This window comes from Felis catus, chromosome C2 (genome assembly GCF_018350175.1).
Source record: "Felis catus isolate Fca126 chromosome C2, F.catus_Fca126_mat1.0, whole genome shotgun sequence".
Classification (NCBI taxonomy): Eukaryota; Metazoa; Chordata; class Mammalia; order Carnivora; family Felidae; genus Felis; species Felis catus.
In genome coordinates this window covers 2,900,585-2,924,788 of record NC_058376.1, presented here as the reverse complement: position 1 = coordinate 2,924,788, position 24,204 = coordinate 2,900,585, and the positions used below count along the sequence as shown (strand labels likewise).

At 61.3% G+C, this 24,204-nt stretch overlaps 1 protein-coding gene across 1 annotated transcript; it reads right to left on the bottom strand.

Moving 5' to 3' along the window:
• Positions 1 to 4,743: 4,743 nt before the first annotated feature.
• SIK1 (salt inducible kinase 1) lies at positions 4,744 to 14,493 on the bottom strand. Its single transcript, XM_023238671.2, has 14 exons — positions 14,361 to 14,493; positions 13,266 to 13,436; positions 12,724 to 12,840; positions 10,249 to 10,312; positions 9,910 to 10,071; positions 9,623 to 9,747; positions 9,398 to 9,521; positions 8,689 to 8,912; positions 8,246 to 8,395; positions 7,652 to 7,774; positions 7,318 to 7,534; positions 6,440 to 6,718; positions 5,647 to 5,881; positions 4,744 to 5,241 (listed from the first exon to the last, which is right to left on the bottom strand). The coding sequence occupies exons 2-14, from the start codon at positions 13,419 to 13,421 to the stop codon at positions 4,881 to 4,883; spliced, it is 2,337 nt and encodes a 778-aa protein (XP_023094439.2). The 5' UTR covers positions 13,422 to 13,436; positions 14,361 to 14,493; the 3' UTR covers positions 4,744 to 4,880.
• Between the last annotated feature and the right edge of the window lie 9,711 nt (positions 14,494 to 24,204).

Here is a 24,204-nt window from a genome sequence, read left to right as displayed (position 1 = left end):
AGAGCAGGCCGCGGCCGCCTGAGGCCCGGGGAACGGGAAGGGCCCCCGCAAAGGACCCAGGGGCTTTCTGGGAGGCCGCGGTGACGGGCGGGCTGGGTTTGGCGGCGGCGGCTGGCAGAGCTCCCCGAGCCACACGCTCAGTCCGGATGGGTGAGTCCCGCTGTGTGTCCCCTGCAGCTCAGCAGAGCTGGCTTGTTCTGGGGACGCGCCGTTCTGTGGGAGGCTCCCACCCCGTGCTCCCCACAGTCTTCGATCCGTGGTCCAGTGGGACCTACGAGCCCCCCGCTTTCCTTGAGCCCTCGTGGCCGGAATGGACACCCTTGGTGAAGGCAGGAAGACGCCCGGGTCCACATTTCCGACACCCTTGAGAGGAACGGCGGTGACTCGAGCGAGCTGGGTGCACCGATGCCTCCTCCCTCCCGGGCGCCCCGCCGCTCCTGGCTGTGGCGACGTCGCAGGCGCCGCTGTGCTCACGGAGCGCCCGCCGTGTGCCGGGCGCTGTGCGAAGCGGTTCTCGCAGTAGGCGGTGTTCGCTCAACCCCGAGAAGAACACCGTGTGGTCACGCACGCCGTCTTGACCAGGAGAAAGCCAGGCACGGCTCAGCCCTGTCCGCCGCCACAGGCCCGGAAGACTGCCGCGCGGATCACATCCAGGCGCATCCGACAGCAGAGGCCACCTTCTGGGGCCCCCGTGCTCCTCTGCGCGCTGGGCTCAGCTGCCCCTGGGTCTGCCGCGGTCACGGCCCCGGGGCAGTATCCGGACCCCCGCCAGAGCGACCAGGAGGCGGAAACTCTGAACCCCCGGCGTGCCCGGCACTCAGGTGTGCCAAAGCACAGGTGAGCCTGGCCACACCCCAACGGAACGGCACGCGCACACCACACCCCGGGACCAGCGCCCGAGTGGGCGAGGCCCTCGTGGCCCAGAGCAAGATGCAGACGGTGGGGCCGGGCGAGGGTCCCCAACAGGCTGGCGGGCCTGGGCCAGGCCCATGGCCGCCCTGGCCCTCTCTCCGAGGGGCCGGAATGACTCCTGAGCGGATCACCCAGCCCGGACGGATGGTAGCCCCACGAGACATCCGCGGGGCTCCCCAGGCGGGGGGCTCCGACTTCCAACCTGGGAGTTCCAGAAGCGCCACTTAATGACGACGACAACGGGAGTGCCCCACAGAAACAACCCAGTGTGAACTTGGGATCTCAGCGGGCGGCGGTCCGGCTGCTCGAGGTGTCCTAGGCGTGGGACGGGATGCGGCCGGCCCGTAAGGAGCCCAGCCGGGGAGCCGTGGGCCACGCGTGTCGGTTGAACACCCGTTAGTCTCTTCTGAAGCCGATGTCCCCCTGGGGGACCCCCACTGCCGGGGGTCGCAGAGCCCACTCGGGGCGCACACAGCGAGGCTGAGCCCCCACACACGTCAGGGCCCCCCAACACCCAGAGCCGCGGCTCGGTTCCGGGCGTTGTAGCCGTTCCCACGTAAGCAGCATAACCGCCCCACTGCCGCTGCCAGCCCGGCCTCCTGCCCACAGCGCGAGTGCCACCCCGGGCTTGAGTGGCCGGGCCGAGGGGTCATCCCCACGCCGGCTGACAGACCCCGACTCTTCCGGAGACCCCTGCGGGTCCCAGCCTGCTGTCCCGTCCTGTGTCCTGCTGTTCTGCCATGGGGAAGCTTCTTGTCCACGTCAGTCCTCTCCCCAAGAGAATCTATTTCCTTCTCATTATGGTGAAACGCGGTTAACGTCAAAGTTACCACGTTAACCATTTTCAAGTGCCCGGTTCTGTGGCCTTCGGTCCATTCACGTTGCCATACAACCGTCACTTCCATCCATCTCCAGAACGTTCTATCTTCCCCATGCTGAAGTCTGTCCCCAGAGAGCACGGATTCTCCCTCCCCCTCCCCCAGCCCCTGGCTCCCACCCATCCCCCTTCTGTGTCTACGGTTCTGCTGCTTGAGGTCCCCGCGTAAGCGTCCCTGGTGTAATGTCCTCAGACTCATCGTGTTACAGCAGGCGTCGGTTCCTGTACTTTTTATGGCTACTCTTCACGTGCCACCGGACGTCACATCCATCGCCTTGTCAACGGGTGTGTGGCTGCTCCCGTCCCTCGGTCGCTGAGTCGCCGTAATGAACAGAGGCGCCAGTGGGGTCTCTGCCAGAGGTCGGGCCCACGCCCACCAGCGGAAGGACACGGTGGCTCTCGCTCGGTGGGGCTCTGCCAGACCGCGCCACCCTCTCCCTCGAGCAGCCCACGCGGGTGCTGATGGCAACCTCACGCTTTTGTTTTTGGTGATGACCATCCTAATGGGTGCAAAGAGACTGACAAACTTTCTTTAACCCAAAGGTATTTGCCAGGGAATCAAAATGAAGGGACCCCTGTGCTCTGTGAGCAGCCACGTCTCTCTCATTGCTAGAAGTTCGTAAAGCCGGTTTGAAGAGACTGGGAGAGTCTGGCCGTGAGGGTCTTCCGAATGCTCGGTCCACAAGTGGATTCGCTGAGCGTTACCGGGGAGGGAGGGAGGAGGAAGGAGCGTATGGCACCCTGGGAGGGGAGGAACCCACTGGAAACAGGCCGGGCTGGAGATGCCACCCGGGGAAGGGGGACCAGCAGGGCCGGGGCGCGCTCAGCCCCAGGCCGCCCCTTCCCGCGCCCTGCCCTGAGCGCCCAGCGCCCGGTGGTCGCTACTTCCGGGGGAGGGCAGCTCCTGGCGGCCAGGCTGGCGGGGGAGCTGGTGCCACCGCCCCCTCTCTGAGATCTGGAACCGGAGGGCGGCGGGAGGAAGCGGCTGGGAAGGACGGCACTCCCACAGAGGCGAGCACGGGGACAAGGCAAGGTTCTTCCCCCAAATATTTTATTTAAATATTAAATTAAAAAAACATACACCCGCTAATCATTTGGCATACATTTCTCATGTTAACATAAGAAATAAAATAATTAATTCCGTTGCGGTAAAAAAAAAAAAAAACCAAACAAACCAAACTTTGTACACCTTAATCGGGCGCCGTGGCGCCTTCGCACAGGCTACGGCCGCCAGTCTGCGCACCGGCGCTGTGGAGAAAGTACAGGACGCACGTCGCACACACCTAAACACAAGACGCAGAGACACGACTCACAGCCGGAAAGAAAACCTCCGTGAAAGTAAAGTGCTTGTCACGGCTCCGAGGCCTTTGATCTGTGGCGTCACGACAGCAAGGAGTCTAACGAGGGGACCCCGGTCTCGGGGGGAGTCGGCCACGCCACCTCTGTGGATCCGGAGGCCCGGACGCCCCCGGGGCCCTCGTCACAAGTCAGCAGGAGGCTTTGGTGATTTCTCTGTGGCCAGGCGCGAGGACAGTGCCTTCCCCGACTCTCCGGCGACAGCCACGGGGAGGTAGCAGCAGCGGCCGTGGCAGGGCCGGTGGCCGGTAGCAGGAAGCCTGGCAGGCGCGGACACGCGGGCCGCGGCCCCCCGTGCTCGCGGCCGGCCCCCTGCCCTCTAGGAGCTCAGGGCAGGGGGGTGTCCTCGGCTTCTCCCAGCGCCCTCCTCTCCCCTGTTAATACTGTAGGTTGTAAGAGCCTAAGTGAGCTGAAGGCACCTGGGTCGGGTCGAGGGACGGGGACTGACTGGTGCAGAGGGGGTCGGGTGGCTTCTGACCCGAGTTCACCCGCCAGGTGAGGACGCGCCTTGTCTCCCCCTTCCGCGCCGACCTGGTGCCGGTGCTTGCTAACGTTACCAGAGAGCAAAAGTGACACCAGGAACACAGAAGTGTAGTAAAAAATATAAAAAATAAGTAGTGTCTATCTGTCTGTTTATATACATGGACAGTATCTGCTTTAAAAAAGGAACAAAGCTTGAACAACACTGATCTGACCTCTCACTGCGGTATTCTCGAACGAAAGCCTGACGTGTGCGGCCCGGATGAGGCAGGGCTACCACGGGCCACGGCCCGGTGGCAGCAGGCGGGCGGGGCCGCGCACCCGCGACCCCGCTTTCCGCCTGCCCCTGCCCGACGGCCACACCTGGCCGTATTGCACACCCCCCCCGCCCTGGTCAGTTGTTCATTTTGGACCCTGATAATGAAATGCATAAAAACTTAAATTAGCAGCGGAAATAAGATGGGCAGCAGGAAGAAACCTCTCCGGGGCCCTCCGGGGCACGTGGGGGACTGAAGCCACGTGATCCGGGCCGGAGCCCCAACCTCAGTCACCCACGGCTTCTAGGCTCTTCCTACGGCTCCTCTGAAGGATCCTGGAAACCGACCTCGAGCAGTTGATAAAAGTTCTCATCTAAAATAAGAAAACACCGTCCTTGGGGTTCTGATTTCAGGGTAGAGAATTCCAGGAATTTGTAGATTATTTTCTCCTGGGCCGGCCAACAGAGCCTTTTTGAAAAAACTGATACATAAAAGTAGAAAGTTCACAGTCCTCGTTTTGAAGCGTAAATGTTTCGGGGAGTGGAGAATCGTTCACCAAAACAAACAAAAAAGGCTACCAAACACACACGCACGCACGCGGATGGACACGCGGCCCACGCCACGGTCTCTCCCGAGGCAAGCCCCGCGTGGCCCCCGTGGCCCCCTCCCGCCGCCCCGACCGCAGTGGCGCTGGCCAGTCCAGCCAAGCCCTGTCGCCTCTCGCCCCGCCGCCCTCCTTCCCCTTCCCGTCCGCCCACCCTGGCACGCCCCTCAATTATTATTTTTCTTCAGAAAGTTTCCAGGCCCTGCTCAGAGTTGCATTTGCTCAGTGCAAGGGAAAAAGTAAAACCGAGAAGAAAGTAAAAAGCCAAAACACCAAACGTATTGCTTGTTTCGCTTCTAGAAACTTATTGGCTTCGAGTCCGGAAACGTCTTCACATACTCTGAAATTATTGCTTCGAAGGGCCGGCCGGCCCGAGCCGCAGGCGGGGGGGTCCTCACTGCACCAGCACGAAGGTGCCCAGCCGGCCCGAGGTCAGGTCCTCTATCTCACAGTCCGCCTGCGGCAGCCCCGCGGCCACAAAGCTCGGGGGCAGCGTGGCGGCGGGCAGCGGGGCTGTGGCGCTGCCGATGTGCAGGTGGGTGTCCAGCAGCTGGGCCGCCGCCGCCACCGGGGAGCCCCCCGCCTGCAGGAAGTGGGGCGGCAGCAGCGGGCCGGGCGCCAGCCCCAGCTCCTTCTGGAGTCCCGACACAAGGAGCGTGCCGTCGCACGGGGCGAGGACCAGCGGGGCCGGGGGCGGCTGGGGGGCCTGCTGGCAGCCGGGCGGGCCCGCTGGGTGGTGCTGGAGCTGGAGCAACCTGGAGGGAGGGAGGGGGCGGGTCAGCCGCCGGCTGGGGCTGCTCCCCACACGCGAGGCTGTGCGTGACTAATCCCTGAGCAATTCCTGACATTTCCATTCTCCGTCTTGCTTCTGCGGCAGCTCAGAGATGCCAACCAGACGCGACGTTCTTATTCGCTGCCCCCCCCCGCCCCCCACTCACGGGCGGGCCTCAAAGTGAGGAAGGCCGACTGCTCCCCCCCCTCCGCCCCCATCCGCCGGAACGAAGCCCCACCGGCGGATCCCCCCACACTAGGGGCCGGCAGGTGCACGCGTCTGATTCCACGGAGAGGGCGAGGAGCTCCGGAGATAAGGTTACTCCAGAAACCCAGACGTCCTCGAGCCCTCCCCGGGGGCGGTCACGGGAGCGAGGCGGGGGGCGTACCTCTGCTGGTGTAGGACCTCTTCCAGCAGGCTCCGGCCCTCCCGGCTGCCGGCCCCGCCGCCGTGCGGGCCCGGGCTCGGCGCGGGCAGCTGGAAGGCGCTCAGGCCGCCCCTCGTGGCCCGGCTGGAGGAGGAGGGCGGGCACACCTGGCGAGCCAGCCCCTTGATCTTGTTCAGGCCCAGGAGCCCTTTGGCCCTCGTGCTCTTCCTCAGCTGCTGCCGGAAGGCTTTCAGCCCTGGGGGGTGCAAAATCAAGCCGGTCCGTGGGTGGCCCGCAGACCCCGGGCCGGCGTGAGCAGGGAGGGACCCCATGCAAACGTGAAGGCATGAACGGATTGCTTTCCCGTGGGGGTTAAGGGCACTCTCTGGTCATCCGATCGGATGACCCCTCCCGGGGCTAAGTCCTCTTTTCTTCAGAGTTTGATTTGGGGCAGCAGCTCCAACCCCAAACGAGTCTGGGCAGGGGTCCTCTGTGGACGGAGGCACGAGCGGGGCGGTGGGCTGAGGGAGGGAGCCCAGGCAGGCAGGTGGGGGCTGCCTCTGAGGAGGGTCCCTCCCTGACCTGTCCCCTCCTCCAGGTGAGGCGCTGCGGCCTGGCATCCAAGTGTCTCCTGGGCTTTTAGGACCGGCCACTAGGAGACCCTGTGAGTTCGTCCCAGAAGACGGGGACATCTAGAGCTCCCCGGCCAGAGACTCGGGGCACGCCATCTGCACCGGGACAGGGTGACACCCTCCCAGGGGCACACACAGCACCTTCTGGGACGGGTGGAAGGGGAGCAGGAAAGGTTAGTCACCTTGAGTGAGCGAGGTGTCCGACGCCCTCCGGCCTTCCTGGAAGCTGATGGGGAGCAGAGTGACCCCTCCTGGGGCCCCCTGAGCCTGCAGCACCGGGGTGGCAGACTGGGCCCCCAGGAGCGGTGAGGCCAGTCTGAGAGGGGAACAGGTGCCCACCAGCCCCTGGGCGGCCAGGCGTCCACTGAGCCCCGCTGGGCCGTTGCCGGCCGAGAAGGTCAAGCAGCTGTCGGAACTGGTGCCCTCCGAAGGGCTCGCGGCGGAGGAGGAGACGACGATACCTGCAGAAGAAGCACGCGCTCCTGAGGGGCCTGACGCTCCCCAAGGCCAGAAGCAACCCACCAGCACCCAAGTTTTCACCGGAAGTCAGAGGAAAGAACAGGCACGGACACTTTCTCCGTGCCTGGTGCACAGCCCCTGGGTCTTGGGACAGCCCGTGGGGCCAGCTGACAGGGGCAGACGGCGGTACTGGCCTCCCTGTGCCTACCCTCAACACGGGGCAGGAGTCTATGACGGCCAGAGGCTGTCAGAGGCGTCTGGGAGCCATGATGGTGGCCGGACACCTTGAGGGTGCGGCTGCCGCCGTAGCTGACCGGTGGGGCTCAGACAAGGACACACGGGGGCCTGGGCTGCGAACCGGCCCTTCCGGCCCCCGGGGGCAGCTAAACCCCGAGCTGTCCTGCCACCGAAGGACCACGTGCAGTCTCGAAGTAGGATCTGCGTGGCCTCGGGGTTAGAGCAAAAGGCAAATCCGGACGAGGGCAATCAGACGCCCACCAGCCAATAAGGTGCACTCTCCATCGGCCGGTCAGAGTCTCCACCGCACGCCCGCCCCCTGGCCGGTGCCCCGGGCCGCGTTCCTGCCCCACCGGGCACTTACACGGAGGGGCACTCGGGGAGAAGCAGGTGGAGACCTCGGCCAGCGTGTGCCTCCGGCCTGTGCCGCCGGACAGGGGCTCCTGCGGCTCCCGCTCCTCCTCCAGGCCCTGGCCCTGCCTGACCTCCTCACTGATGCTCGCGTCTAGCAGGCCGCTCGGGGAGATGGGGCGATTCCGGAACACTCCGTTGCAGTTGGCGTCCAGGGGGAAGAGCAAGGGCTGGGGGGACAGACACAGACCCGTAACTCCTGGGGCTCCATGGGACGCGGGTGGGGGTCGTCACCACGGCTGGGAGAGCCCCTCCCACGCGACGGCTGCCCAGTGTAGATCACACACCTGGAGTGAGCTGAGGGGGTCACAGTCCGTGTCTGCCTGCAAGACAGACTGCCCGAAGGCCTGGGGCTGTGGGCACAGCAGGGAGGGCTGGAAAGAGTCACCAGACAGGCCTTCCTGAGGCACCTGCGGGCAGGCAGAGGACAGACGTCAGCAGGGAGGTAGCTTTGGGGACAACCGCAAACAGCGTCACTAGGAAGGCCCCACTGGCTTTGCCGCGGGGCTGACAGGTCAGTCACCACCTGCCTGGGCTCAGGACATATGCACCTTCCTCTCCAAGGCCATGCCGCCCAGGGTGACCAGGGGAAGGTGTCAGGAGGCCAGACCGGGGACAGTTAAGGAACAAGTGGCTGCAGGGTAGTGCCTGACCCGCAGCGGAGCGGCCGGCACCCCCTCTCCTCCATGTAGCCTCTGGTTCGTGGCTCCCACAGGAACCATCCCCCCCAGCCCCCATGCCGCATGGGCAGGAGACGGCACCCGGGGGCCGGCGGGCTCAGCGGGCGTCTCAGTCCCGGGCCCGTCTGGGTGAGGGACCGTAACTGGCGGGCGTGGGGGTGCACAGTCTGGGCAGAGCTCGGGAAGGAGGCTCCCCCCCACCTCAAAGCCGCCGAGATCCGAGCTGCGCGGCCTCTGCTGCCGGGCCAGGCCGGGCCGCGCCGACGGCTGTGTGTGCCGATGCTCCTTCAGCCGCTCGAGGAGGAGGTAATAAATGGCAGCAAAGTGGTTGTAGCTGCTGTTCTGCAGTGACTGCAGGAGACAGAGGGAAGCGGGGTCAGAGCGGGGCCAGCACGGGGAAGAGCGGGGCGACAGGGCTCCGCGGCGGGCGGTGCCTCCGACGCTTCCCGAGCGGCTGAGGCTCCCTGACAGGCCTGTTCCCAGGGTTATTCCTGGGTGGCCGAGAATATCCTTTAGAGGAGTGGACAGCTGGCCCTTAAATTAGCCCATGTTCCCGTTTTAACTCGACTGGCGAGCGCCTGCGTTTCCTCGGAGTGAGCGCCTCTCCCGTCCAAGCCCGCGCGAGGCCAGGCGGTGGCCCTCACCTCCACGGTCCTCTGCCGGTCGATGCCCAGGGTGTGCATGATCCCCAACACCTGCTCGTCGTAGCGGCCCGGGCTGGCGTTGTAGCTGAGCGCAGAGAAGGCCGTGCAGGCCTGCCGCGGCACCGGGGGCTCGGCCTGCATCCACCTGTGCTGCCGGATCTGGGCGATGGTGATGCGCTTGCTGGGGTCCACCACCAGCATGCGGCGGATCAGCGTCTCACAGTCTGGGGGGTGAGGGAGGCCCGCTGAGCCCGGGCGGCCCCCCTGGGTGCTCCCACCACCGCCCCGCTGGGGACCAGGGTCCCCTCCTGAGCGCGACACACGAGTGACCGTCCTAAAGGACGCTGAGACCGGGGGCGGTGGCCCCGGGCTGCCGCTCAGGACCTGCCGCCAGGAGAGCCAGCAATCGAGGGGACGGGGTCCTGCCGACCTGCCCCAGACCGAGGACCAGGCCGGCCGGCATCCCAGAGACTAGGCCCTCTCGGGGGGACCGCAGAGCCGAGCCCCCCCACCCCCCCCCCCGCCCCACAAGTAGGGCACTGAGGAAACACCCAGTGGGCTGGGCTTGTGTCGCAGGCGGCAGGGAAACAGCCCGCGGTAACGCGGCGCTGACTCACGGACCTGACGGCACACCCAGACACCGTCGGGCAGGCGTTTCGGGAACCAAACCCCCGCCCCCTGTGCAAACCCCTCGTCCCGGGTCGCCCACCTTGAGACATAAAGAACGGGATACGGAAGCGGCCCTCCAGCACCCGCTGCCGCAGCGCCGGCAGGTTGGGTCCGTCGAAGGGGAGCGACCCGCACACCAGCACGTACAGCACGACGCCGAGGCTCTGCAAAGACCACACGGACGGCCTGGGGTCAGCGCCCGCACACCCGCGGCCGGGGCCCTGGCGTCTGACGCGCGCCGCCCACGCGGGCTCCTGGCTCCTACCCAGATGTCCAGCTGGGGGCCTTCGTACTCCTTCCCCTCAAAGACTTCCGGGGCCGCGTACGGGGGGCTCCCACACCACGTGGACAGGGGCTCTCCCGACTTGTAGAAATTCCCAAATCCAAAATCTGAAGGACAGGAAAACGGACGGTGAGGTCACGGCGGAAGCGGCAGGGCCACGGACACAAAGGCGCGCGCGCCCACAGCGGGGGCCTCGTGGGCCCTTAGGAGACCGCGCTTCCCGGGCTCGGGGGCCACCCCCCGCCCCCCAGCCCCGGAGGGCCCCTTGCCTGCCAGCTTGATGTCCATGCTGCCGTCCAGCAGCAGGTTCTCGGTCTTCAGGTCCCGGTGGACGATGTGGTGGCTGTGGCAGTACTCCACGGCGGACAGAATCTGCCAGAATTTCTTCCGTGCCTCGTTCTCGCTGAGGTGCCCGTTGGAGGTCAGATAATCTGAGGAGTGACAAGCCGAAGCTCCAGCCCTAACGTCCAGAAGTCTGGCCATCGTCTGGAGCGCGAGTGAGGAAAGCCGTACGACTTAAAGACGGGCAGACCCAGACGCCGGAGGGCGGATGCCTGACCAGCTAAACCCTCCGCTTTCAACAGATGTTAGACACAGGCGTGACTTACCAAACATTTCTCCATTTTTCGCGAATTCGGTGACAATGTAAAGCATATCCTTTGTCTCCATAACCTAAAAACACAAAGACCTAACGTTTAACCACACGGGAAGAGAACATGCCAACGGTATAAATAATCTACTCGAACCCCAGTAAATTTTTAACTTCCCCAAGGATGAGTGTATCCATTATCTTTAAAAAGGAAAGAAAATAAACACTTCTGTGTTAAAGAAAGAGATACGGGGGTTCCTATTCAGGAAAAGAATTTAAAACATCAGAGGTGAATTCCTCACTAACCTGTCTATCCGAATGCACTAGAACCTTCCTGTATCACCGTGTTAACGCAACTGCCTCACCCACCGGCCGGCTCTGTGAGGCCTCAGAGGTCTGACACCCGCAGCATGCACCGCTAGGGCTTTCTTCTAGAAGCCTAGCAGGCAACAGATGATTCAGGCCAGCACAAAGCCGAGTAACAGATAACGAACACCCCCTCCCCCTTGCGTTATTGACATGATAAACTGGGCGCTGAGAAGCGGGTTCTGCCAGGTTAAGCTACGACAGACTGCTCTTTATACGGCAAACCCCTCAGCATGTGTCAGTAGCAACAGCCGAGGTCAAACACGCCCTGCAGGCTCACTTACGGGTCGAGAATTTTACTTCACTGTGCAAACAATTTTAAAAAAGAGTTGAAAATACAGCTAGCTAAGAAACAAGGTAAATTTCACATCTTTGGTCCTAAAAGAAGGAAATCCAACTCCTTCCCAGGCGTTTTACAAGATTTCAAAGGGAGACACAGAGACAATATGTGCTCACAGGAACAGATTTCTTTAGGGTTCGAAATACAGTTTTTCCGTAAAAAAGACACTTCAAAGGCAACTGGTTTAAGCCGTAAATCTAACAAGACAGCAAACACAGTGTGTGTGACCAAGAATCTCCAATGTCCTGAAGTGTCCTGGCCCTCCACGTGTGCGGTAGAGGCCTGAGCAGGAAGGCCGAGGTTCGTCCCTCTCCTCAGTTCAAAAGAGAGCCGGAGAAAGAATTAAGAGTAAACGTGTTTGGGCTGTTGGGAAACCTCCAGGCAAGAGTGTAGTGTCTCAGCAAGGTTCTGGGGCCTGGGCCAGCTGGATGAGAGTTAGACACCAGCGTAAAACCCCGAGGAATGACATGCATTGCTGTCCCTATCACGTCCGAACAGTTAAAGCGACCCAGACAGCACCGAGAGGTTTCACTCCGCGAAAGGACCTCTCACTCTGATGCTGGGGGCGATGTGCTGTCTAACTGGGCTGCTCCACACAATGGGCCAGCAGAGGGACAGGAAGACCAGGAAGGTACACTCTGGCTCATCCCTCCAGCAAAGTCAAAAACAGGGCTCGGGCCACTCCTGCGGAAACAGGCCAGGCACATTTCTCAGGCACTGACATCAGCGGCCGCGGAGGAAACTTCTTATCAAAGCAGCACAACTAAAAATGACACAGAAACAAAACACAAACCCGAGCGTATGGTGGAGGGCTGATGACTGCACTCAGTGACTCTAAGTGAACTGTCATTCAGGGGAACACAAGCCCGGTGACACTACTTCCGTGGGACAGTTTTCTCTTCTAACGCCCTCTCCTGCCACGCTGCCCGCCGAGCCTCGCCGTGGGCACACACACACCCGCACCGTCCCGTGTTCCTCTCAGATTCGGGAGGCTTCCCGAGAATCCCCAGAAGGAACTTACACCCGGCACAGCTGGATGAAATACCGAGCATTTGCAAAAAACGTAGCAGCCGGCATCTCATCTGCAGAAGTGGTCGGGTAAGAGTTGCTTTACTGCGCTCATTAAATCAGCGCTTGTAATATTCCAAAGATATGATTTATTAGTTAAAACACGGTAACGACAATAAAGTCACAAAACAAACCGACAGACGGACAGGGCGAGGCATGTTCTTAACGCGGATTCAATGACAAGTTCTCTGTTCTCACCACGGCAAAAGTATTTTCATCTCTCCGTTTTTGACGGAAGAGTTGAAACGGGAAGACAAATGCCTTTACCACTGCCTTTGCAAAGAGTTCACGGAAACTGGTAAACGCAGCCGGTTTTAAAGTTGAATAATCATCTGCAAAGGGGGAAGCGTCTCCTTCCACTAAAATCTGTCCTATGCTAAATGCTTGACATGAGACAATACCTACGTCTGGTTGTTTGTTTTCTTAGGAAAGTGAGTCTAACAACCGACCTCTACGCATTTAAAACTGGAGCGAATGACAATACGAAATAAAATTTTAATGAGGCAAATCTCAATTATGATCCAAAAGCAAGAAAATAATTGAAACGCATCTGAAGAGCTTCCAAAAATCAACCTATTTACCTTACACAGCCAACCCCCTGCCTCCCACACACACCCAAAGAGAGGGGCAAAATTCAGAATCGCAGACTTATTGTTGAAAATAAAAGGTAATAAATACACTTGCCAGAAGTAACAGCAAAAGGCAAACTTGAGTCCTTACCTGATAAAGCTTTATGATGTGAGGATGATTCAGAAGCTTCATGATCTGAACCTCACGATATATTTTCTCCAAATTACTGGAGTCTAATCGAGTTTTATCGATTATTTTTATTGCAACCTACAGTTTAAAAGAAAGGATATTTTTGTCCCCAAACAAACGCCTTTCATTGACACATTTTGTTTTTTGCAGCTTAATTTCTGTAACACTTTATGTCCCCAAAGGTCACAAAAAGTTGGGGGGGGGGGAAACAAGTCACCATTAATGGTACTTAAAGTTAAGGAAGTATCTTAAATGTCTTCTAGCTCACTTTACAGGGCCTCGGCCTGGATCCCAGAGCCCCACACTCCTGGGTCATCCGGTCATTACCCTCTCTGCTGTCCCCTAATATTTGTCGAAATTATTCAGAATCATAACATAAAGCATTTTCTCCTCGTGGAACTGAGAACTGTCAGCACTGAGACATTGCACGATGAACGCTGAGGACAGGGAAACCACCCGGCCGCCCCCAGGGAGGGTCCTCACAGGCCAGGTCTGGCACACACCTGGGTTTTGGTGACTCGATGCCGGGCCAGCTTCACTACGGCGAAATTGCCCTTGCCCAGGGTCCTCTCGACGTCGTAGAAGCCCACCCGGAGGGGCTTCTGCTGGCTCTGGCCGGAGCCCGCGGGGGCCGCACTCAACTCCGACATGATCACCATGGCTCCGGGGCGCACCTGCGGGCCACCCGGGAGCGCACTCAACACCGGACCTGCCTGACCCGACCCGGGGCGGGGGGGGGGGGGGGGGGGGGGGGGGGGACGGCGGCTCGCGCTCCCCGCCGCCCCCTCACTCTGCTCCTTTCTAAACACCTCACCTCGCCGGGCGCTTGCCCGCTCCCACGCCCGCTCCCACGCCCGCTCCCGACACTCCGGCTCCCAAGACCCCCAGCCCTTCGGGCGTGTGGACCCCCTCCACCCTGCGATCCGCGGTCGACTCCATCCCGACCCCCGCGGGGCGCGTGGGCCCGCTCCCACCCTCACCGCCCCCTGCCGGTCCTCTGCTCCATCCCGACCCCCGACCCCCCAGCCCCGCAGGGCGCCTGGACCCGCTCCCACCCGCCGCCCTGGGGACACTCCATCCCGACCCCCAGATCCCTTCAGCCCCGCGGGGTGTATAACCCGTTCCCCCGCCGCCCGCTCCATCCCGACCCCCGACCTGCAGCCCAGCGGGGCGCGGGGCCCGGCTCCCACCCCGCCGCCCGGGATCCGCTCTACACCGACCCCGGGCCCCCAGTCCGGCAGGGTGTGTAACCCGCTCCCACGCCGCCTGCGGCCGGCTGCATGCCGATCCCCGGACCCCCAGCCCCGCAGGGCGCCGGGACGCGCTCCCACCCCGCCGCCCGCGGTCCGCTCCAACCCAACCCCCGGAGCCCCAGTTCCGTGGGGCCGGTGGACCCGCTCCCACGCCGCCCGCCCCACAACAAAGGGGAGCCCGGCGGCGGCGGGGCGAGCGGCGTCCCGCTCCGAGACCCCCACGCGCGCGCCTTCGGGCCCCGGAGCCCGGAGCGGCAGTCGGAAACCGGAGCCCGGGAGCTCCGGAGCCCCGGCCCGGCCGCCGCGAGCCCGGCGGCGGCCACCCCGGCCTCGCCGCCGCCTCACCTCCGCCGCCCTCCGAGTGCCGAGGCCGGGCCGCCGCTCTCCCCGCGGCCCCCGCCGCCCGCTCGGTCGCTCGCGCTGCTCGGGCGCCTGCTTCTCGAGCGCCTGCTTCTCGGGCCGCCGCCGTCGCCGCCGCCCGGGCCGCGCCGCATGTCAGCTCTGAGGCCGCGCGGCGCGCTCGGGCCGCACGCGCCGCCCGCCGCGGGCTCCGCCCCGGCCCCGCCCCGGCCCCGCCTCCGGCCCGCCCCCGGCCCTGCCGCGCCGGCCCCGCCCCGCCCCGCCGGCCCCGCCCCCGCCGCCGCCGCCGCCGGATTGATACATCCCCATTGACGTCGCTTTGACGCCAGAGCGACGCGCGGCCGAGCGCCAGGCGAAGGGAGAGCGGGAGATCGGGCGGTTGCCAAGAGACTGGCGGCTCTGACGCGCGCGCTGATGGGGCCGTCGCCCTGGCGACCGCGGGGCGGTGACGTCAGGGGCGCCGGCCGCCCGAGGCCCGCCGAGGCCCGCCGTCCCGCCCGCGCTCGCGTTCCCGCCGGCGCGCGCCCCCTACCGGGCGCCTCGGGCGCTGCAGGCGGCTCGGCCTCCAGTCCCGGGGTGCAGTTCTCCGCCTGCTAGCGCGCGCAGCCGCCCTGGCGCGGCGCCCCCACTTATCGCGCTCTTCCCAAAGGCTTGGTTCTGGGGCATTTCCCAACCCCCCGGAAGTGCAGCACCGCGGTTGCTGCGTCCTCTTTGGACCCGTAGTCCGGGGGTCCCCGTTATCGGGGTACAGGGCCCCAATTTCTGTCGAAGGTCCTCGGACTTGGCACCTCTATTAGGAGAAGTAGCAGGTGGGGCTCGGGAAAGCTCGCAGACTCGCAGAATAGGGCCACACGGGATGCCAGGTGACAGCCCGACAGCTCCCACTCCCCGAATTGCCCCCCCCCCCCCCCCCGCATCCCAGAGAAGCGCCAGCACCCCCAGGGACCCTCTGGGGCTCGGCAGCTGCAGACACGCAAGACCTGGGGGCAGCCCAACTCCGGTTACCTTTGTTCTGCACAAATCTATTGTTTAGCGAGTGAGAAACTTAAACACAGGAAACCTGGGCAGCATCTTCTGGCACAGGGAGCCCCGGGTGGGATGGGTCGGGTTCTCGTCCTGGCTTTGCCCTCCGCCCCCGCAAGGCGCGCCAGTGGCGTGGTTCAGCCCGCCCGTTCTCCCTCAGATCTGCGGGTCAGCAGCTAGTGACAGACCAGAGGAGGCTTGGGGACCTTTGTAAGGGAATCCACGGGCTCTGCTTTGACGAAGGCACCCAGGGGGATGGAGAGAGGTGGAAAGGCCCAGAAGGCCGGTTTCTCGGAGGGCCAGAGGTGTCGGTGGGAATGGGTTCTGCCCACTGAGGTCTTCAAGCTCTTGGGACCATCTATGGGGAGCCCAGTTAGCAACACCTTCAGTGAGGTGGTGATGGTTCTCCGACAAGTCCCCGATGCTCTGCATTCAGACAAGGGGAGGACTCTGCTCCTGGGGCCGTGGAGGGGTGGGTGGGGGGAAACAGGTGGGGTCAGCTCAGGCCAGGACTTCCTCCTTGGCGGCAGTGGACAGGGAAGGTCCTGTGGACTTAGTTACTTTCCTCTGCTGCCTGTTTCCCCAGAGCTGCCGGGGACAGTCCTGTGCCCCCCCCCCCCCCGGACTGGTGCCCGGCAGCCTATTCCCTGTTAGAGAGGAGGCCGGACAGGATGACAACGGCAGTGGGTGACAATTGCCGTTGGTATTGCTGTTCACTTCATGTCCCCTTATGCCTCATCAGAAAATAACACGTTCTCTAGGGAAGACAGAGGCTATGGGTGAATGACATTTTTTGAACATTAGGCATTAGGAAGGCAGTGGTTTGGGATTTGAATTTTACGTCTAGCCTAGAATCATTTTCCTTTGTGTTAAATGAAAACACTATTTCATAGGAGGGGGTGGGGAGCAAAACTTAAGTAAGATGGATGCAGAACTTAGCAGCCTTCTTCCAGAGGCTTCCATGCGTGGCCTGGAGAGGTGGCTGGACTGGTGAGGGCACCATGTAGGACTCGGATGTGCTTCTCCTGATGCACAGCCACCAGCCAGACCGAATATTTCCCAATCACCCCTCCCTGGGCGGTTCTTCGTGGGTCAGTTTGTTTTGAAAGGCCTTTCGGGGACACCGACAATTCTAGAATTTTCCTTAGTCTTTCAGAAGTGCCCTGATTATCTGTCCCAGCTATATCCGCCGAGAATTTGGAGGAGTATTTTTACTTTCTTCCAGCTGAATAGTTCACAACTGCTTGTTTTCCCTTCTGGGGGTCCCACTAATCTCCTAGGAGAGCAAGATGCAGAGATAAGAACCCGGGGATCTGCATGCACTCACCTGCGGCCCCTCATTCTGTGACCCCAGAACTTTCCTCAGGCTCATCCAAAGGGACGCCCAGCAAACCGGGGCCCCTCCACCCCCTCCCGTCCCAGGACTAGCCAAGTCTTTTGAAAGGTCATAGGTGTTTGCAAACACCTGGCTGGATGTTTGGAAACATTGTGTCATCGCTGAGTAAAAACCTGCCGCCGAAAGAGCCAAAGCTGCCTTCCCAGAGAAGGTCCCTGGACCCAGGTGCACTTGTCCCTTAGACCTCGTCCTTCCTGAGCTTCCAGCCTTCTGAACAGCCCCGTGTGGGCCGTGGCCACCCCTCCGCCCCAACCCTTGGGTGGAAAGTCTGCTCTGCAGAGAATGCAGGCAGGGCAGAGGCAAAGTCTGACCCCAGAACGGCTGCCACCTCTCCCAGTGGGACTCTGGCTGGCACCCCTGGGAACTTGCCGTTGACGCGTCTCTGCTTCCAAGGATCTTCGATTATTCTTTGCATCCTTGGCACACAGAGGCCGTAATTCCTTCCAGAATCCTTGACTTCTTTTCAGATTTCTCGTCTTGCATGCTCTGTGTGCGTCATGAGGGGGGGGGGGGACACACAGTGTGTGCTCCAGGAGAGGTAAGCAAACAATGGGAGGACTCCCCCACTCGCCATAACGGAAGAAACGCTCTCAGCGTCTGCAAGGATAGTGTCTGTTTTGTAGATCTTCGCAGATTCGGGAGAATCAGGAAGTCGGTTTTCTTTTCCATTTGGAATTTCTTAAGCCTGACTTCTCATGGTAGTCTTTCTGGAGTTCACCTTCCTCTCCTCAGGTCTTGAGACAGGAGACCCCATTGGCAGCAAGTGGGTCCCTTCGATACTCACACTTTCCTGGCTGGTGTCCTAAACCCGTTCCCTCCAGATTAAAGGTGGTGGGGACAGCAGCGCCCCTTGTAAGGTGGCTTTCCCCTTGTCGCCATAGGAAGGCGAGGTGATTTTCTTCCTGGACACTCTCCTCCTAGATACTCAAGGTCCTTCTCTGTCCTCCTGGCTGTCTTGTTTGGTTTTATGTGGTTTATTTAAGGGGTCAGGCCAATGATTTCACGTATCAAAAAATAAGATTGGTTGCCAGCAGCATTCTCGGGCCTCAGCGTTGGCCCCGGTCCCTTCTGCCGTCTGTTACGTTTGCAGAACTTGACATGGACACAGGAATAGACACTCCCTCACTGCCTCAGGGAATCAGTGCCCCTGGCCTTGGGCTCAGCAGGTGGGAAGAAAGCACTCACCCTCCTCCGTGGACACCTCGGCTCCAAAGGTATCACTTCTATGCCACGGTTCCTCTGGGTCCGTGACTGCCTCGTTGGTGCTCAGGTGAGGCCCTCCACAGGCTGGGAGAGGAGGAATCCTGGGTCCTGGGGACTCTGGGACTGGGATATGTGTCCCGAGAGGTCCCAGAGAGGGAGCCATGGGACAGGCAGGGCAGAATTCTAACACACTGGGCTTACACACATACACACACACCAGCAAAAACCTCCTATTAGCAGACCAGCTCTTGAATCCAACGTTCTAGGACTCTGGTTCCCATTCCTGTCTCCCACCAGTGAGTCCTCACTGATCATGGGGCTAATGGGGCTAATGGGGCTGCCTGATAGAAAGCGAGGCTGTGGTTGGTGCCACACCCGAGGACCCAGCAGGCCTTTGGATGTCTGTCTCCTGATGGGCGTTCTGTAGACAGCTGTCTTAAGGAGACTGGGGTGGGAGGGGACGCAGGACTGGGCAAGGGAGCAGCGAGGACCTGAAATGCACCTATCGCGGGCTCGTTTAAGAAAAGCAACATCCAGAAACCTGGTGGGGGGCGGTCACATGTCCTGGTCGCGTTCCCAGAATAAACCAGCTGTCCTCAGGTGGAAGGAAGCCGCACCTGTAAATGCCTCAGTTCCCGCTGTCTTACTGGCGGTCCCAAGCAAGTGGGGAGAAAAGTTCCCACTCCTCCGTGTTGTAGAGCAGAGGCCTCTGGGGTGCCCTGACCTCGTGCAAACCAGGCACCGGGCCCAGGAGCCACAGTGTGGTCGCACCCCTCGTTCTGGGCTTTCCACAGGGGCTGCACAGAGCTCCCGGACCCCTGCTGGGAGATGTTGGACTTCGAAGCAGTGATTCTCATCTGACCGTCATCGAGCGTGCTATACTGTCTTCTTTACGGCTGTTCACTCATTCAGAAACGATGTGAGTTTCTACTCTGGGTCAGAACTGTGCAGGGGTGTGCCCGGGCGCCATGGACAGTGACGGATGCGCTGGCAGCGACCGAGTGGGTGGCGGGGGGCGGGTCTGAGAGGGAGGGGAGGTGGCGAGGCGTGCGGTGCCTGGGGGGTCCCCCCTCAGGCGTCCACCCAGAGTCACGGAGCACCTGCCGTGTGCCACGCATATTGGGCACGTGAGCACAGCAGGAAGGGGACAGACAAGGTGCCTTCTCTCCAGGGCAGATGCCTCGTTAAGAAGACAGGCAACAGGATAAGGCGATAAGGTGATGGGCAGAGGGGTTTGGCAGGCATCCCACGGGGGGCTCCTTCCGTCTTCCCGAGAGAAGGTGGGGGACACAGAGCAAGAGGCCGGCGGAGGCAGCTGAGGAGAAGCCGGAGAGGGGGATCCAGGCCAGCTCCGAGGCTGGAGAGGCACACGTGGGTGGACACGCTCAGCATCGTCAAATGCCCGTCTGCAAATTATTGCACAGGTGGCCTTGTGACTTTTCCCTGGAGGTGCTCGGGTGAGGACCGTTGTGGCGTAAGTGGGTATCTGGGCTCAACCAGGGTTGGGGCATGGCCAGGCGAGGAGTGACGGCAGGGAAAGCAGCCAGGATGAGGGGAGAGGAGGTTGGGATGTTTGCGTGGAGCCGACCCATCCTGGGTGTGGCTTCCCCACGGGGGAAGGAGGGGGTGAGGGCAGCAGGGGTCCGCTGGGCAGCACAGGAAGCGCAAGTCGTTTGCCCAGCCCAGACCCTGGGGCGGTGGCAGAGGACTCCCCCATTCCGGGTGTGAGCCGTGGGAGGAGGGACAGGCAGTGACACAGAGGCCCGGACACCGGGTCTCTGTGCGGCCTCGGGATGGATCCCAGCACGTTCAGCGGTGTCTTCTGGGCACACAATCGATAGGAAATTTAGAAAATGCGCAAGTCCGGAAAGATGAAAACAGAAAACCCTGGCCATGCTACCGGCAGCGTGATCTTTTTCCATCCAGTCTTTTGATGAAAACCGTGCGGAGACCCTGTTCCGCCAGGCTTCTTCACCAGCCGCGGCCGGGAAGCGTCCTGCCAGGCGTTACGGAGCCATCAGAGCGGTGGTTTTAGCGTCTGCCCGGAATTCCGCCATGGAAGTGGCCGTGTCGTCCCCAATTTAACCCCTTGTTGTCCTCCCCTCCACGCGGACATCGTGGTTCCTGTGCTATGAGGCTTTCCTCTGACATTCCCCGGGAGGCTGGCTTGGGGGCGATGTGGCTGTTGGAGAGGCATCCGGGGTCAAGGCTGGACACCTGGCCCAGACAGCTCAGGACGGCGCAGCCCGGGGGTGGGGGGTGGTCCCTGGAGGCCAAGGGCAGAATTTCGGGAGCCTCAGGGCCTGCAGACACGCCTGGGGACCCGCAGGCACGGGCCACCGCAGCAGAGCTCAGGAGCACCTCGTCCCCCCATTGCCAAGGTGACACGGAGGCCTCTGATTGCCCAGGAGGAGGCCGGCTCTGCTTCGGGCCTTTTCATAGCCTGCAGAGGTGTTTTCATCCCCTCTGACCTGGTTTCCATGGTTTCTGGTGTTGTTGTTGCGTTGTTTGTTTAAAAAGAAAACACACAGACTTACGTCACGAGGAGGCAGAGACGTCACAGCCATCAGCTAATAAAAATGACCGAAAGCTAGTCCCCCGACCACGCACCCGCAGCGACATCTCCCCAGTACGGCGGGACAGCTAATGAGCCGTGCAGAGACGGGACGTGGAACGGAGCGGGACAAAGTCTGGGGCGTTGGCACCCCGCGGTCCTGCTCACGTCTCCGTGGTGGTCCCTGAGAGACCAGAAAGGACAAAAATTTGGTCGGGGAGAAAACAAGACAGCTCAGGCCACAGCTACTCAGAACATAAGAGAGTTTGCAGGTGGGCAGAGCCTCTCGGGACCAGCCAGACCGGGAAGAAGGTCCAACCAGATCCCGGGGCTGGGGACTGGTTAGTGGCAGCTGAGCAGCGGGAGGAAGCTGGCCCGTCCGCTCCGGGGCCGGCCCGCAGCCCAGCTCCCGCTGTCCCCCCTCGATGGTGTGTGGTCCCAGAGCCCTCGAGTTGATGTGAAGCGTACCTGAGAGGCTTTGGAGAGCCCCAAGTGCAGGAAAGGCCCAAGACGGACAACTTTAAAATAATAGGGCAAGCTCAGTAGTGGGATATTCCAGAGAAGCTGGCAGCAAGGGACACCTGATCTTGGGGCCATAGGACTGTGGGGGCTGTGGGATAGCGGGGTAGTGGGGCCGGGGGGCCGTGTGGTGAGGGAGAGACAGAGCGTATGGCTGGGGGAGGCGCAGCTGAGCAGGGCAGACACGTGGACTGTGAGGCAGCTGGGCAGGGGCATGGGGGCCGTGAGCCAGAAACAGGAGTGTGCAGTGACGGGTCTTGTTTTTCCGTGGCCTCCGGCCCCTGACCTGAATTTACCCCGACTTTGACTGCTCCCCGTCTCTCTCCTCTGGGAGTGCCCTGCTCCGGGTCCCCCCACCTAAAGCTGAGCCACTCAGAGAGAGAACCCGGACAGCGGCTGCCTCCCCTCCCCTCCCCTCCCCCTTGCCAGTCCCTCCACCCCTCCGGGGTGCTCCCCCAAGCTCCTGGGCCCCAGGGTCGGTGCTGGGACCCTGCCCCTCCCAGGCCTGAGCCGGCATCCCCCCAGAGTGGTCCCCGGGGACACTCCACAGCACCCCCAGCCCCAGCCGTTGCAAGGCATCTAGGACGGGCGCTCTCTCACCCTCTGCCCCCAAACCAGATGCGGGAAGGGGAGGAAGGGTGAGCAGGCAGACATTCAGGTTCTAGAAACAGAAGTCCTTGGCTGGATTCCTACGGGCTGCAGGATGGGGTTCAGCGGCTCTCAGGACCCCCTTCCTCCTGGTGATTCGGGAGGCTGTGCCACACGCCCCATAGCCCGTGTTTTGAAATGTTGACGGTGAAGCTGGGTCATTCAGGCCGACGCAGCTCACTCTACCCCACCCCACCTGTCCAGTGTGTCTGAGGGTGCCTGCCTGGGGCAGGGTCCCCTGGACGTGCTCCGTCTCAGGCCTCCATTCCAGGAGCCCCTCTCTGGTCCCAGCTGACACTCAGTCCTAGTCTGAAGGGGGTTGGCTCTCCTGGCTGGTGTCCTTAGCCCTCGGGTCAAAGGCGACAACCTCTAAGCCTGCTGACCTCACCTCTGAAGAGCGTGGACCCTCCGCGCACTGAAAGCCAGCTTCCCGGGGCAACCAGAGGGCTGGGCCTCAACCTTGAGTTGTTTCTGTACTGGCTCATTTACATACATACCCCTCACGTACAGGGGTGAGGCTAGAACAGGTGTCTAAAGACTTCTACACCTGCACAGAGTAAGCTTTCTTTCTTCGGGGAGGTCATGCTGAGTGACACGGGCCAGTCACCAGAGGGCAAATATTCTACCGATTCCATGCGGTCAGATTCGTAGAGGCAGAAAGGGCACAGTGGTGGCAGGGGGCCTGGGAGTCGGTGTTTCGCGGGGACAGAGTTTCTGGTTGGGAAGATGGAAAGTTCTGGAGATGGATGGCGCTGAAGGTTGCCAAGCAATGTGAATGATTGTTTTTTGAAAAATTTCTAATGTTTATTTATTTTTGAGAGAGAGAGAGAGAGACAGAGCTCGAGCAGGGGAGGGGAGAGAGAGAGGGGGAGACACGGAATCCGAAGCAGGCTCCGGGCTCTGAGCTGTCAGCACAGAGCCCGACATGGGGCCCGAACTCACGGACTGAGAGATCATGACCTGAGCCAAAGTCGGACGCTCAACCGACTGAGCCACCCAGGCACCCCGGCATTGGGAATTACTTAATGCAACTGAACTGCGCACTTAAAAATGGTTAAGGTGGTAAATTTTATGTATCTTTTATCACGACAAAAAAAAAATCAAAAAGAAAAGCCACGTCCAAGGGTCCAGCAAGACCCTAAAGCACCACAGGACCACCCAATGGCCCTCCACCCCCTTCCTTACAGGCCAGAGGCCGCCTGTGGTGCCGAGGCAGGCCCAGAACGTGTGCGCCCAGGCTCGTGCCGGCCACCAGGGAGGTGTGCCTCAGACCCCGCCTGCCACTCTAAGCTGACGCCCGCAAGGGCTCTTCCCAGGAGCCCAGAGCAGCTGGGGGACACCGCACCTTGGTCTTCTCCACCTTACCCTTCCCTCCTTACCCTTACCCATCCAGAGTGAGTCTCCCCAGAGCCACACTGTTCCTACAGCGGGAGCCACTGCTGTCCCCTGCTACCTCTCCCCCGTCGCCTGTGTCCTGCTCCGGCGACCCTGCGTTGAGGCTGGAAGGGCCCAGAGCCAGGGAGGCAGGCCCTGCTGAGCAGACGGAGGCTGGGTCCCAGCGCACCTGCTGAAGGACCTCCATGTACGGGAGGCGGCCAGGCTGGAGGCGGGGCTTTGGCTCACCCTGGACCTGTGCAAGTCTCAAATAGCACAGACGGACCGAGGCCCTTCCCTGCACCCTGGATAACACGCTCCTCTCGGGACCACAGCATCTGGACACGAGCTATGTGGACAGGTGTGTGTGGGTGTGTGTGGCTTGAAGGGCTGCGGTGTAGGTGTCCGTAACAGTGTGCGTGCAATTTAATGTGTGATTTTCAATATCCTTACTAAGATAGGTTCTTGCTTTTATGTTTATGGGCCATTCGTATTCCTCGTGACTATCAGGCCTTCTTTCCTGCCCTGTTTTCTATCAGTGGGTTTTAGCCCAGACTCCCTTGGTTGCGAAAAACAGAAATGCAACCCAAATGGCTTTAAGCTAGAAAGCAAAGTTCGTGCTTTCAGGTTAGGCTTCAGGCTGAGTTAGATCCAGGCGCTCGTAAGAAGTTTCTCTGTTCTCTTACATCTTGGCAACTCCATCTCCCAGCTCAGCTGCCCTGTGTGGCCCTTCTTGTTTTCCATCAGCACATTCCATCTTGTAGCAGTGATGGCCAACACCAGGGGAGAGCCTGCCTCCCGCTCTGCGGTTCTGGCTTGCAGCCCAGGGTCCCCCTTCATCGGCCCGGACTGGGCCACGCGTCTGACCTCTGGAGGGGAAGTGTAGGTCAGCCCACTGAGTCTCACGGGCTGAAGGTGAGAGAGGGGTGGTTCCTGAGGTGTTACCCGAGGAAGGAGCCACGGATGCCTTCGGGGGGAGGAAATCAAAGCAAGTCCCCGAGTAAGGCAGATGCTCCTTATTTGTTCTGAGAACTCTTTACATATTGAGGATGTTAATCCTTTGCATCTTTGTTCCACATATTTTTCTCAAGCTCGTCTTTGCGAGTCTCTTC